The following is a 15,044-nucleotide window of genomic DNA, read 5'->3' as shown; positions in this document are numbered from 1 at the left end:
CACTAATGCTGGAGGGGAACTTAAATGTCAGAATTGACGTAAATGTCCTGCTTTATCCAGAATTTTTTAAGGAAAATAATGGAAAGGAAGGAAAAAATGAGAGAAGACAGGAGAAGAGAGGAGGGGCAAGTAGGAAGGGACATGGGAGAGAAGAAAAAAAAAGAAAGAGAGAGAGGAGAGAGAGAGAGAGAGAGAGAGAGAGAGAGAGAGAGAGAGAGAGGAAAGCAGCAAGGGAGGAGGAAAGAAGGAAAGAAGAGACAGAGAAGAGGATTTTATTTATCTGAAAAGTGTAAGTCATTTTTAAAAATACTGACTCAATATAACACTAGTTCTCCCCAGCATATGTTTTTATTTTAGGGATGCAGATTTAATTACCCAACATGATCTTCTGAGGCATATCCCCAAGGACACTTCTGACAACAGTGTCAAAAGGTTCAAAATAGTACATAATTCTATCTAATATATTAAGTAACATTTTAAACAATAGCAATGCTTTAAATTCAACACACCATACATTTCTTACTCTTCATCTTATCAAGTGGCTGGAGCCTTGTTGCTAATTTGAGAAACCAGTCCCAGAGAAGCAAGTCTGTTGTTTCTAGTTAACTTAACCCAGCCCTCCCATCAGGAACTTGTTCCTGTTTTGTAGCCTTACTTGATGAGCTCCACCCACTGTAGAGACTATCCATGGAATCGCTGGCTTTGAGGGAGAGCTTCTCTGTGTGAATCCCAATAACGGGGTCACTGTTCCGACACGGGAGGGCACCCTCTCCATCGTCCTCATCCTCCAGAAAAACATATCAGAGGTTAGGGTAGATCATTGCTTTCCCTGGAGATGCTCTCTGTGCACATTGGTTTAACAAACAAGATATAGTTTAGCAATAAAGGACTTAGGAATACATCAATGTGAAATATGAGTGTCATTAATCTTAATTTCACTTCTTGCAAAGAAATGTATAGTATTCTTTAGATAGAACATTCCTCATTATGGAATTCAACTAAAATTATAATAGTGCAATTTGTAAATCAGGATGAATATTGTATCAAGATTATGTAACCAGAAATGTTAGATTATTGACATCTATGCTCTTTCTGTTAAAGACTTTTATTTCTTTATGTATGTGCTCTTTATCCCCTATTTACCACTATTACTAATCCTTTGAGATCTGACATTAAAAGTTTAAACTCTGCATAGTTATTTCATGTCAGTTATTTGTACCCCATGAGATCACTAGATATGAATAAAACATGCACACTTCACAATTTTAAAGCAAAGCTTTACAAATCTCATACCATGCTTGCCACCTAGTCAAGTGAAAAGCAAATCTTGCATAAATTTAGAACGACAGACAATTTCAGAATAAATTACATCTGCTTGAAAACATCTCAAATGTTTTCCATATTTAGATAGTTCGGACAAAACCTATAAATTTCTTAATATTCATCAATTGTAATTTAATAATCCTAATTTTTGAGCATTTCTAAACATTAATAAAACTTCAGAATATACATTTGATTTACACTCAGTTTGATTCTCTGTTTTTATCCATTCATTTATCCTTCTGTCCAGTCATTCAACCCACATTTATAGAACAGTTTCTAAGTACCTGGCACTGTTTGGGGAACTAGGGATACAGTGTGAACAAGGTAACAGGATTATTGCTCTAATGAGGTACATTTTAGTGTCAGACAGTGTGTGTGTGTGTGTGTGTGTGTGTACTGTTTGGGGGAGTCACGTGTAAACATAATAGGCAAGAAAAAATCAGAGAATAAGTGCTATAAAGGACATAAAACTGGATGATGCCAGGAGATTAGCTACTGGGTTTAGGGTTGGGGGAAGTTCAGTTAATTTGGAAGGAGTAGCCTCCAGAGACTCCTTCATAAGGTAATATATGCTCTGCATTGTTGACCTGCATGATGAGAAGCTATAACTTATGTGAATATTTGAAGACAGTTTTTCAAGCAAAAGGAACAGTGAGATCCAAATAAATATACTCAGAATTAACTTGAGTTATGCAGGGGGAAACAACAAGAAAGGAGAGTGTGAGAATATGATCTAAGAGAAGTAGACTGGAGGCAGAGCACCAAGAACCTTATAGACCACATGAGGGGGCCATGGAAATGTGCCACTCAGTCCTCTTGCTGAGGTGCCCTTCTTTACTGGCAGCCCCAGCTGTTGCCCCTCTGTCCCACCACTGTGTTTGCTTGGGACCTAGCTCCCTACCAACGACTGAAACAGTGGGATGAGTTGAGTACTGGTTGAGTCCATTCTGGTGGGATGTGAGGGCTCCTCTAACGGAAATCTATAGCTCAAGGAAAGAAAGCAGAGCTAATAAGGGAAGTTATGAAAAATAAGGAAATCCAGAAGAATGCCTAAAAAAACAACAAGGAAAGAGAATCTTTCATATGTAATGGAATCATCACAAAGTGAAATGCATCTGAAAAGTAATGTAAGAAGAAAGAAAATTGACCTTGGCAGCACAGAGGTCAACACTGATTGTGACAACTGTCTTGGAAGTCCTATTGAAGTGGGCTCAACAGAGAGTGGACATTAAACATATAGATTAATGGAACAGAATTGGGAGTCCAGAAATAAACCCATATATTTAGGATCAATTGGTTTTCAACAAGAGTGTCAAGAAAATAAGTAAAATGGGGAAAAGTTGTCTTTTTAACGAAGTGTTGGGACAACTGGATATACACATTCCAAAAAATGAAGTTAGATTCCTACCACACACCACGTAGAAACATTAATGAATTATACACCAAAATTTAACAGCTACAACTAAACAACTCCTAGAAGGAAACATAGGAGTAAGTCTTTTGAAATTTAAACAATGGTTTCTGAGATACAATGCTAAAAGCACAAGTGATGAGAGAAAAAGAACAGATACATTGCACTACATCAAAACTGTAAACACGTGTGCTGCAAATTATACCATCAAGAAAGCAGAAATAAAATCCACAGAATGCAAGAAAATGCATGAGATTGCAAATAAGATATCGGATAAAGGACTTGTATCCAAAATATATCTTAAAATGTGTAAAAGTCAATTAAAAAGACAAGCCCAATAAAAAGTGGGCAAAAGATTTGAATGAACCTTTTTCCAAACACAATATATAAATGGCTAATAAGCACATGAAATGATTTTTAATATTATTAGTCTTCAAGGAGGTGCAAATTAAAACCACATTGATATTCTACTTCACATCCATTGGGATGGGTAGTATAGAAAAGACAGACAATGACAAGTGTTGGAAAGCATGTGAAGAAATTGGAAACCTTATACACTGCTAGTGGGACTGTAAAATGATGCAATTGCTTTGGGAAATAGTTTTCCAGTTTCTCAAAATATCAGAGTTGCCTAAGATAATGAAAAAAAATATTTCCATGCAGAAATTAGCAAAAATCCTATATAATAAAGAGCTAATATGCAAATGGTCATCACGCCCTCATGCCATCACACCGTAATAGCTCAGACACTCAACACTGGGGAGAGAGGTAAGGGGAGCAACCAGGCACAAATGAGCTCATGAGGGAGGAATGGGGACCAGCCAGGCTGCAACCTGGGAGAGGGACAAGCTGCCCACCCCATGGTCCCTGGTGTCAGTGGCTGCACCTGCACCTGTGGCCCCGGGAGAGGGACAAGCCACACACCCCGTGGTCCCAGGTGCCAGCAGCTGGGGCTGCGCCTGCCGCCTGGGAGAGGGACAAGCTGCCCGCCCCACAGTACAGGGTGCCAGCAGTTGTAGCTACGGCCCAGGAGAGGGACAAGCCACCCACCCTGCAGTCCAGGGCACCTGCAGCTGTGGTCTGGATGAAGCCACCTGCCCATGGTCCCCTGTAGCTGCAGCTGGCCCGGGTGAAGCTGGCCCAGGTCCTGGGTGCCTGCAGCCAGCCAGAGGGAGGGAAGCCAGAGTCCTGGGTGTGGGGTGAGGCAGAAGCAGTTAGGGGCGATCAGGTCAGTAGGGGAGCAGTTAGGGATGATCAGGCTTATAGGGGAGCAATTAGGGGCCATCAGGCAGGCAGGCAGAGGTGGTTAGAGGCGATCAAGCAGGCAGGCAGAGGGGTTAGGGGTGATCAGGCAGGCAGGCAGGCAGGCAAGCAGTTAGGAGCCAGTGGTCCCGGATTGTGATAGGCAGTCAAACATCCCCTCAGGGGTCCCAGATTGGAGAGGGTGCAGGCCGGGCTGAGGGACCCCAGCCCATGCATAAACTTCATGCACCAGCCTGTAGTATATTTATACATTATATTTAATAGCCAAAAAGTGAAAACAACCCAAATGTCCATCAACTGATGAAAAGATAATTTGTGACTTATCTATAAAATGGAATATTATTTGTCAATAAAAAGGAATGAAGTACTGTTTTCTATAACATAAATGGCATATGTTTCTCACATACTACACGTGTGGTCTTTTTGAACTTCAGTTTTCTCTATTAAAATAGGAGTAATAATACTTTCTTTAAGCCAGTCAATGAAGGAAAAATACCACATGATCTCACTCATTCATGGATAATAGAAACCATTATAAACTTTTGAACAATAATAGATACAGAGGCAGAGCTGCCTCAAACAGATTGTCAAACTGCAGCGGGAAGGCCGGGGAGGGTTGGGGGGCAGGAGGTAGGGGGGTAAGAGATCAACCAAAGGACTTGTATGCATGCATATAAGCATAACCAATGGACATAAGACACTGGGGGATAGGGGAGGCTAGGGGACTGTCTAGGGCGGGGGGGGGGGGGGGGGAAATGGACACATATGTAATACCCTTTGTAATACTTTAAGCAATAAAATAAAAAAAAATAATAATACTTTCTTCCACCTAACTTATGAGCACAATTATTGAGGAGAAGTAGATGCTGAAGTCCTTCATAAAGCACAAGCATTTCTATATCTAGAAGTACATGCTAAATGTTTTAAGAAAAGTTTAATAGAAAAATACAAGTGATTAACAGAGTACACTTACCTTTTCCTCAGAAAGGGCTTTGATGTACTTTTTACCCACTTTTTTCTTCATTGTCCAGGAAATGCCTCTCATTTTTTTGCCTAAACCTCCTCCATGATTTGGATTTTTATTTTTTTCTCCACTTTCATTTATAGGCTCCCCATCATGCACCTAGTTAGAATTGTTTGCAAAAGACAAGATAATAAGCAATAAAAAGCATTTTTCTGAAATTACTATATAACACAAAATAAGACAATGTGACAGTATAATTAATATATTTTATAATGTAATATACACTTCCAATCGGCTCCCCCAAACCCAATCGGGGGGAGGGCCCGCTGGCCAATCACCTGTGGCCCCTCGCCCCAGTTGGCCCTGCCCTGATCAGGCCCTGATTGGGGCGGGCTGGACGGCCAACCTTCTGCCGTCACCTCCTCCCGACAAGCCTGGCCTCGATCTGCCTATTGGGGCCAGACCAGCTGGACCCCACCCATGCAGGAATTCATGCACTGGGCCTCTAGTGTATCTATAATTACATATGTAAAAATATATTACATTGTAATATTTACAATTATGTAAATGTTGATAGAAAATATAGCTATATACAAGTTTACCTATAAGCACATATATATAATATATAGATGTATAAAAGGGGATATGTATAATATATATGTATAAAAGGGTATATAATATACATACATGCATGTATAGAACTAATAGAGATTTATGAAGTCATAAAAGGTGTCACTTTATTTTCATTTTTTGTCTAGAATATCCACTTTTGAAATTAACATATTTTAAAATATTATAGATAGATGTATATGAGACTCTAGAAAGTATTTTGAGAAATTATATCCAATAAAGGGATCTAATTCTACATAGAAAACAAAGAATACAGATACACTAGTTTGAATGAATAATTAAGAAGTGAATAAAACCTGAAACCTATTGCTTTAAAACAAATGTATCACATGCAGTAACATAGGAAGCTTTTCTTAAGCTACATTTAAAGTGTTCATGATTTGCAAATGCGTATAGAATGGTCACCTCTGAGATATTTCAGTGCCGATGGCAGAAGTGTGAGAGTGTAATTGAGTAGCCATATGCTTTCCTTAACAAATTTACTATTAAGCTATTTAACCATCTCCTAAATTAAAGGAATTAGAACTTAAATAAAATTTAAAATATATATATTTTTTATGGTGGAACTGCTCAGAAAATTTGGGACTGTCTGAGTCACATTAGTGCCTAGCATCATGCTGGGAGTAAAGAACTACCCAAAAAGCCTAACCAGCCATTGGGAAGGCAGAACATGAATTTAAAAAGAGAATTATAACTCAATGTAATAATGTTTGTTTATTTATCACCAAAAACATGGAAGGCTATGTTTAAACATATTTGTGTTTTACTATACTTTACAAAAGTGATGTTGGCTTTATAATATTTGTGTGTTTGCATAATATGCATAAAAACATAATAAATACCTCAGTAGAATCATCTGGTTTTGATACAGAATTATTCCGAAAACGATCAAAGCTCCCGAAGCTGCTGCTGCGCTAGAAAATAGAAAATGAAGGAAAAGGAAAGGAAGTTTAGGATTTGTGACTTTCACTGATAAAAGTGCAAAATATATTATGGTTTGATAAGCATCAGTTATATACTTGAAACCGGTATTATGTTATTACCAATAAATTCAATAAAAAGGAAAAAATTATCTCTGGAATAAGGACATTGAATGTATAACTATTATTATAATTGTAGTTGTACATTTGATCAATTATCTTCATAGGTTTTATGTTATAGTGGTACACATCTTGGAGAAAATCTGTTAATTTTTTATTTTATAGTGTTAATTTTGCTCATATGAATGGTATGCATTACTAACCCACCAAACAACTAATAAACAACAAAAAAGAAAACATCTGAGTAGATACAACATTATGCTTCATGAAGATCATATTAGTCAAAAAGCAAAATGAAAATAAGCACAAATACATTTTCCACTTCTAACTTTTGCTAAGTTTAAATTCGCTACTTGATGTCAGAAAGAGAAAGCATACACATAGACCTATAAATAAATTGAAAACAGCACCTAGTTATGCACAGCCTAAGGTTTGAAATAAACCTGAATTTTCCCACATTTAACATGGAATTACAATGAGACCTTAAGTCAATTTCATTCACTGGCTGTGAGAAAAAACTCAATATATTAATTAAAGACTTGTTCCCTTGGCTACTTTTTGTCCTGTGAAGATAAATGTTTATTCTTACGCAACTCATTCTAGGCAGGTAACTATAAATAGTTTCTGATATTCTCCTAAACATATTTACAAAAATATTTAGTCATTGAGTCAAAAAATTGATATTTCCTCACTCTCTGTTTAATTTTGTACATTGTTTGAGAAGGTAGATATTTAATACTGTGTCCTTAGATATCCACAAATCCTAAGAACATGTTCTGTCTTAAGAACTCCATCTCATTTCAAGCTTATATTCTCAAAATAAGCTGGTGGTACCAAAACATAATCTGGTGACTAGAAAAGTTAATAATGGGAACCAGTAACCTAGAAAACTTTGTCCTTTCAGATGTCACAGCCCACTTTAGTTCAAGTGAGCATCACAGACTTTTAGTCCTTACAAGCACTCTTACACTCATCTCTCCCTAATAGTTATCTTTAAAACTCGTTGTTTCCATTTTAAATGAGCTGAAATAAAAAGATCCTGACATGTGGCAAGGGGTTAGCCCTTTTGCTGACTTGCCACCCCTGCTGAACGAGCCCTTCTGCTTATGGCAGGAGGAGAGGAAAAAAGGGCTGAAACTGAGAACCACACTGGAAAATACAGTCTTCTAATGCAGAGCTTACTAACCTAGAGTGACGTCCGAAAGCATTAATCACTCCCGCGTGCCTAGTAAGTGTTTCCACCAGGCTATCATGGTCCAGAGATCAGAAAAGGGGATTGATGTAATATTGTACAGCTTATAAACTATTTCAACACAGGGAAATCTGTTACTCTTTTATATACTTGGAACATTCGTATGCATTATTGGAGCCTATGCTTAGGGTACATTTGTAGCCTACATCCAGCCAGCATCCTGCCTATTAAATATTAATGAGGGTTACAGCATGGTTTCCACCATGGATAATGGGGTTATGTGGCCCAAGAGGGTACAGAATAGGCTCACTTCAGCATTTCTCTACACTATCTTCTGCCATTAAGTAATCAATAGTCACCACCTTTTAAAATTAATCCCCCCTCATTATATCAATAAAGAGAAGCAGGTTTAGGAGTAGTGGTTTAAGAAAGCTTCAGGACTATTACTTTAGATGTGTCAGTCATCTTATTATGATTCACTCAACAGTTTTAAGTGAGAGGAGTATAATAGCAATCCATGCTAAGATATCCTTAAGAAGCAAATCTATATATTTAAAATGACATTTTTAAAATTTTATTATTCGATAAGTCTGAAAGTTGGTGACTTTCTGAGATGGTTTCCTGATGTATAGGTTATGATTTATAATAAAAAAGGGCTAATATCTACATTGAGTTATGGACAATGCACAAATTATCATTTCCATTCCTGTTAAGTTTCTGATGAAAAGGTGAATCATGTGGAAGCAAGTTGGCTTCATAGATAATAGTCCTTTGTAAATGAGAATGTACTGGAATATTGATAATGGTGCATGGCATAATTGTAATGGATTAGATTTAGAAAATATTATCCTGTGACAGAAGCTCCCATCAAGACAGAACTATCTATATATATAAAAGCCTAAACAACCATTAAGATGGAATGACCAGAATGACTGGAACAACCAGAATGACTGGTCACTATGATACTCACTGACCACCAGAGGTCAGATGCCCAATGCAGGACCTGTCCCCAGCCCGAAAGCTCCAATCACCAATGGGCCCTCCTGGTCTCTCCCCACAGCCGGCAGGCCCCATGGCCTGATTGGGGCTGGGCCCCTGGCCTAGGGTGGGGAACTGGGGGTGGGTGGCAGCAGATTCGGCCTCTTTCCCAGGGGGACTGAGAGACAGCACCCTCCTCGAGGCCTCCTGGGTCCCTCCCCCTCTTCCTCCCCCAGCCAGGAGGTGCCAATCATCCCACTCCCCACCCACCATGGTAGCAGTTGTCCCCTCCCCTTGGCCCCTCCCTCAGGTGAGGCCAACCTTCCAGTCCCTCCCCCTGGAAGGCAGGTCCCAATCAGCTAATCGGGGCTAGGTCCTGGACTGGGATGGGGAACCAGGGGTGGGTGGTGGTGGACACGGGCATTGAGAGAAGGAGCAGGGGGGGAGGCAGGAAAGTGGGGAGGCAGGGAACCGTGTGATGGTGGAACGTGGGCGGCGAGAGAAGGAGGAGGCGGGGAGGTGGAGAGGCGGGGAACCTGATTAGTTTCAATCGCAGGCCAGGCATAGGGACCCCACCCATGCACAAATTTTGTGCACTGGCTACCAACAGAAGAGTTACAAATAGAAATGCAATTTAGATCTTAGATAGTTCTTTGTTTCTGTTGACATAGATCATATTTAGTCTTTAGGTTGACTCTATAAATCTATAGTCTTTTGTTGTCCAATTAAATATGTTTGTAGCCCTGGCCGGTGTGGCTAAGTTGGTGAGGTGTCATCCTGTGCACCAAAAGGTTACAGATTTGATTCCTGGTCAGGTCACATGCTTGGGTTTCAGGCTCAATCTCCATGCAGTAGGCAACTGATCGATGTTCTCCTCTCACATCCATGTTTCTCTCCCTCCCCCTTCCTCTCTCTCTAAAAATCAATCAAAATATTTAAACATGTTTGTAAACTGGCACAATAGCTGTGGAGGGTAATTTCGCAAACTATCAAGATTGCTTTTGTATTTTCCCCTCGACCCAGAACTTCTATTTCTAAACATCTAAACCAGAGATACACTTGTATACAAACTGACTTACACATCCACATTCATTGTAAAACTTTTATATTATCAAAAGCTGTAAAAATCAATGTTCATTGAATGATATATGGTGAAACAAAGGAATTGTGTGCTGCTGTAAGAAATTAAAATATATCTATTTATACTGCTATGGAATGATCTTCAGAATACAGTGTAAGTGAAAAAAAGTCCAGTGAAGAAAATCATATGTACTGTGCTGCAATTTTTCTAAGAGTGGAAATGTATGAGTGTGTTTTAATATGGCAAATATGTATTTTTATTCTTAGAGAAATGGGACAAAATAAACAAAATAAAAGAGGAAAGAAAATAGACTTATTTAAATATACCTTGTTTTGTAAATTTTATTTTAAAATAATGTAACTATTTCACATATTATATTTTATATATTTATAAACAATATGAAATAAAAACCATCCTTAAAAATTCCAGATAAAAACACACACAAATGAGCCTAATTCCATATTTAGGTAGTGCTTAAGAAAGAAGAATTATTTTAAGTGATATTAAAAAACAGTAATTTGACAAAAAAGATGGCAAACTAAATTTTAGCCTGTTGTTAGTAATCACCTTGTTATTCATAATATTGGTTTATAATAAAAGGTTTAGGGACAGTGCAAACAAGTAATGATTTCAATTAAATTTGTAGTCAAGATTCTTAGTCAGAATCCTCACAGTTCTCATCTTGTCACACCATAAATAAAGAAAGCTTTCAAAGCCTACTGGAGCCAAAGCAACACAGTGATCATATTGGAAATGTTTTCATTGGAGTAGACTGTATCAAAAGATGCGGTAATTGTATTACAAATAAGAATAATACCTGAACTCTACCTCAAAATTCATGAGTTCATGATGATATTAAAAAGAGAAAACCCAGTAGTTACCTTTGCAAATGTTACAGTTATATTATTAGAACTGGCAAGTAAAAGTAAAGACAAACATTTAATCTGTCCTTGTATGAAATATATTTCAGAGTAACTACATACATAATGAAAAAAAAATCTGTTTCTCTCTATGTATGTTTATCCCAGCTAATCAATTAAGAATGATGAAATTACAAAATTACTATTTTGTAAACACCTACTGCAATAATGGATCCAGAAAATAATTATCAATGGCTACTAAAATCACAAAAAGAGAGGACTAGAATATATATTTCATAATAGAAGCACCTAATTCCACCAATGAAATATTCTTAAAAAAAATCAATTATACAAACTTTATGTATCTTATTACTAGATTAAATATGGAGACAGAGGAGCATGTTAAATGACATGAAGAGAATACAGTTGGCCATAAAAATCTAGAAAATGAGAAATATACAGGACAAGTAGCCTGGTTATTTAAACTTATCAATAGAAATAAAAGAGAAAAAATAAAGTACATACCAAGAGCCTTTAAGAATGGTTCAAATATAGATCAAATAAATTACTGTAACTAAAAAATTCAAAAAATAACAGGATTTTTTAAAATAAGTAGCTAATTGATGATATTAAGGAAGTATCATTTTTTATTTGTAATTTAAATCCAGTGAAGGGCAGCAGGTATGTGAAATATGTGGGCATAAAGAAGAAAAAATGATTGGTCATTATTTAATGATTAACTGAATGGTGGATATATGGGATAGATTGTGCTACTCTCTAATTTTACATATGCTTGAAATTTTCCATAATAAAATGTTGAATTAGCAAAAAAGAAATGTGCATGTATAATAGCTAAAAATTAATTAATAATGTGTGGACATGGGGTATATGGGAAAACTCTGTACTTTCTTCTCAATTTTGCTGTGAACCTAAAACTGTTCAACTGTTCTGAAAAAATTAGTCTTAAAGTAAAAGAGTTAATGCAGGTGCCTCTGAGAGAGAGAGAGAGAAAGATGGTAGATGGTATTGTAAGTTTCTAAGCAACCAGATTGTAAAAATATCATTCGTATTGCTTAGTTCATAGTTGTTTAGAAGTACTAGTACAGATGTATTTAAAGAGAAAATAAAGTGTTGCTTTGTAAATTTGTGTTAGTATAACTAACTTTTTGATATAAATGTATGTTTTTGGATTGCCTTTAGAAGACATCTGAGTTCACATGGTAAAGAGTACTTTTTTCCATACTGTCTACTTGGTTTCCACAAAAGTAGAGCTGATCGAGTCATTTAGGTTTTGAACAAGTTTGTATGTGTGTGTGTGTGTGTGTGTGTGTGTGTGTGTGTGTGTGTGTTTCTACACAATGCAATAAATAGTTAAAATAACTTAAGAAGATTCACTTTATTTTTTGCTAGTCATATTTCCTCTCTAGTTTTCTAACAATTCTAATTACAGATGCTATAAAGCTGGCAGAGTTCTTAGAAATCATCTAGTTCAACTCAATGAGAAAACGATTATAGGAACCAGAACTTTAAAAAAAATACTTTTTTTTTCAACTCTCCATTTTGTCATTCCATTACAAAGTTTTGATATTTTCTTTTAGTTTCAAAGAAACTTGCTATCTGAGCAGGATGGAAAGTGTGGAAAGACTTGATAGAAAGAATGGAACTGAATAGGCTTCTTAGAACAATGACCAGCCTAAAATTATCAGCAGCAGAAAAGGAGAATAAGGAAGTCTCCTTTTGAAAATGTAAATCATCCTTTTGACCAACACCAGAAAAAACTTGACCTTCATTTTCATTTCTTCACCACTCACCAACTTTGGGGTCTTCATGTAAAATCTTACCTCCAGCTTGACTTAATATTTGTGTAAGGCACTGGTGAAAAAGTTTCAGTCTATTTCAAAGAAAACATTTGCATATGTGAATCAGACATCCACAGTATTTTGAAAATACTGGAAAATTAAAAATTACACACACTCTTCCAGTGAGTTCTCACATAATCCCAATATTGCACAGAGAGCATTGGTTAGTAATATGCTCTAAAAGATATAAATTGTTTAGGTGTATGTGCTTATATGAATATTTTATAATAATAGTATGTTAAATCTCAATAAGCTTATCAGCTTTTATCCAAAGACATTCGAGGTTTTAACTGTTCGAACAATCTCAGCCATGGAAATGTTTTGAAGAATGTGAAACAAATTTAACTGACTTAAAATAATCTGTTAGGATTGCTTCAGTGTTAAATAATTACACTATCATGTGGTGCCAATGGAAGATAGTTGTTTGGGATGTCAGGGGTGCTGAGGCTAAAAGACAACTAGAGCTGTGAAACATGGCCTTGCATACTTAATATTTTAACCTTGGGTAAACACAAGCCAATGCTCACATACATGTCAATGCTGTAAATATTTTTAATGTACATCTGGACTCTTAGAACCAGTTAGTCGACTTGATTTGTCTGGCTCACTATCGTTGCCATCAGCTGCAAAATATCTAAAGGAAGTGCAGATTCTGACTCAACCATAGTATTTTAAAATTGTGTCAAAATTTCCATGGTAAAGCTTTACTTTCAGAAGATGATGTGTCACGAGATGTTTTCTGCAAATTGAAACTGCTTCAAAGAAAATTACACAAAGGAAATAAACTAGAACTTAAAAAAATTAAATCAATGCAGAATCTCTAACCTGCAAAAGTGTTTATTCACATTCATATCAGCCTATCCAGATAAACTGATGATCAAACATAGACCCAGAGTCATAGAAGTATGAACAGATTGTTGAACCTTAGAGGAACACAGGGGAGGGTGGGTGGGAAGAGCACAACCAATGAACTTGTATGCATATACTGGTATGCATAACCCATGGACACAGACAATGGGGTGGTGAGAGGCTGGGGCGGGGGGGGGGGGAGCGGGTAGGACAGGGAAGACTGAAGAGGTTAATGGGAGGACAAAGGAGGACCTATGTAACATTTTCAACAATAAAGATTTTTAAAAACCCCACAAGTTTTGAGAGTAAAACAAACTCAAAACATTTGAAATTCTTAATTGTACCTCTGCATGATTTATCACTGTATTCTATAATTTGCATTGCAACAATAGACTGTAAGTCATGCTGCACTTTCAGGAATGGAATAGAGAGTAAGATATTCTCTTTTAGTTGAAAGGAGTTTTTAAAATAAATAGTATGGTTATGTCTTAAATATCTCTTATTTTTCAGGTAAAAAGATAATTTGGCAAAAGTTCAGTCACTTGATATCATTGATTCTTACAAAATCCTAGAGAATATAAAGGAAATGAAAAGCTCTTAAAAATGTGACCATGATCAGGCAGGAATCTATCCTGGAGGAATTTACACTTTATTGGTGCCATCAACCAAATAACTTCAGTAGATAAGAGCTACACAGAGCCACATTCAAATCCATGGTATACAAATATAGAAGCAATTGCTAAAAGCAGATATTTATAAACAAAAAATGAAATGAATAATGTATAATAGATGTCAACTTGGAAATTTATATTCCCCCATTTACAAGTACTAATTTGTATTGACTACTTAATACATGAGAGGCATTTTGTGTTTATAGGTCTATGTACATAATTTATAGTCAGTTTGAAGAAAGGCCCATTAAAATAATCACATTTTGGAAGTGAAATTAGGTGAAATCAATACAATTTCAACTTTCTTAACCATCTTCAAAAATTACTCTAAGAGGTTGTGAAGTTATTGACTGGGAGACTCTTTAGAAATCACTAAATCCAAAGATGGTGATTGCTAAAGTGGTAGTAAAGTAGCAAGAAGCTGAGGAACCGTACACTGTATATCAAAAGGAGCCCTGGATTAAAAAAATGTGTCTAATATAATTATCTCCTTAACTCTTCAAGGGAATGAACGATTGTCCTTAGTGAATATAATCATTTTATGTTGTATATTTGATACAAGAATATTTCACAAGGATTATCCATTTCTGGATGGTCTATCACTCGAAACCAAAATTGACAAATTTTCAGCTCTTGTACCACATGAATAATTTTTTTAAGACCTTCAAGGAGAGCAGTGTTGGAAAGGACTCTGACTAATGAGGTCATTATTAACCATGTCCATCATGGTTATAGAAGATAGTGTGTGTTTAGGGAAGATAGTGGGGAGAGAAATTAGAAATTACAGATAACATATTTCAAGCATTTGCTATCCCTACTCTAAGATAAATTATTTCCATGATCAAATTTCCATTACTATTTTGTTTCTACTAGTAGGTAGCTTGATAGAAAGAATAATTCAGATATCCAGTTATAAGAAATAC

At 36.5% G+C, this 15,044-nt stretch overlaps 1 protein-coding gene across 3 annotated transcripts in view; it reads right to left on the bottom strand.

The window, feature by feature from the left end:
• SAMSN1 (SAM domain, SH3 domain and nuclear localization signals 1) overlaps positions 1–15,044 on the bottom strand; it is a 47,757-nt gene that overhangs the window by 20,684 nt on the left and 12,029 nt on the right. For 2 of the 3 annotated variants that reach the window (XM_036350314.1, XM_036350315.1), the window contains exons 2-4: positions 6,434–6,505; positions 4,971–5,120; positions 656–785 (exon numbers count right to left, since the gene is read on the bottom strand). In XM_036350314.1, the coding sequence (XP_036206207.1) occupies positions 656–785; positions 4,971–5,120; positions 6,434–6,505 (352 nt within the window). The remainder of the gene's footprint in view (positions 1–655; positions 786–4,970; positions 5,121–6,433; positions 6,506–15,044) is intronic. The other variant, XM_036350316.1, reaches the window with a different exon arrangement.

Source organism: Myotis myotis, unplaced genomic scaffold, assembly GCF_014108235.1.
Source record: "Myotis myotis isolate mMyoMyo1 unplaced genomic scaffold, mMyoMyo1.p scaffold_m19_p_2, whole genome shotgun sequence".
Lineage (NCBI taxonomy): Eukaryota > Metazoa > Chordata > Mammalia > Chiroptera > Vespertilionidae > Myotis > Myotis myotis.
This window is presented reverse-complemented; position numbering and strand designations above follow the sequence as displayed.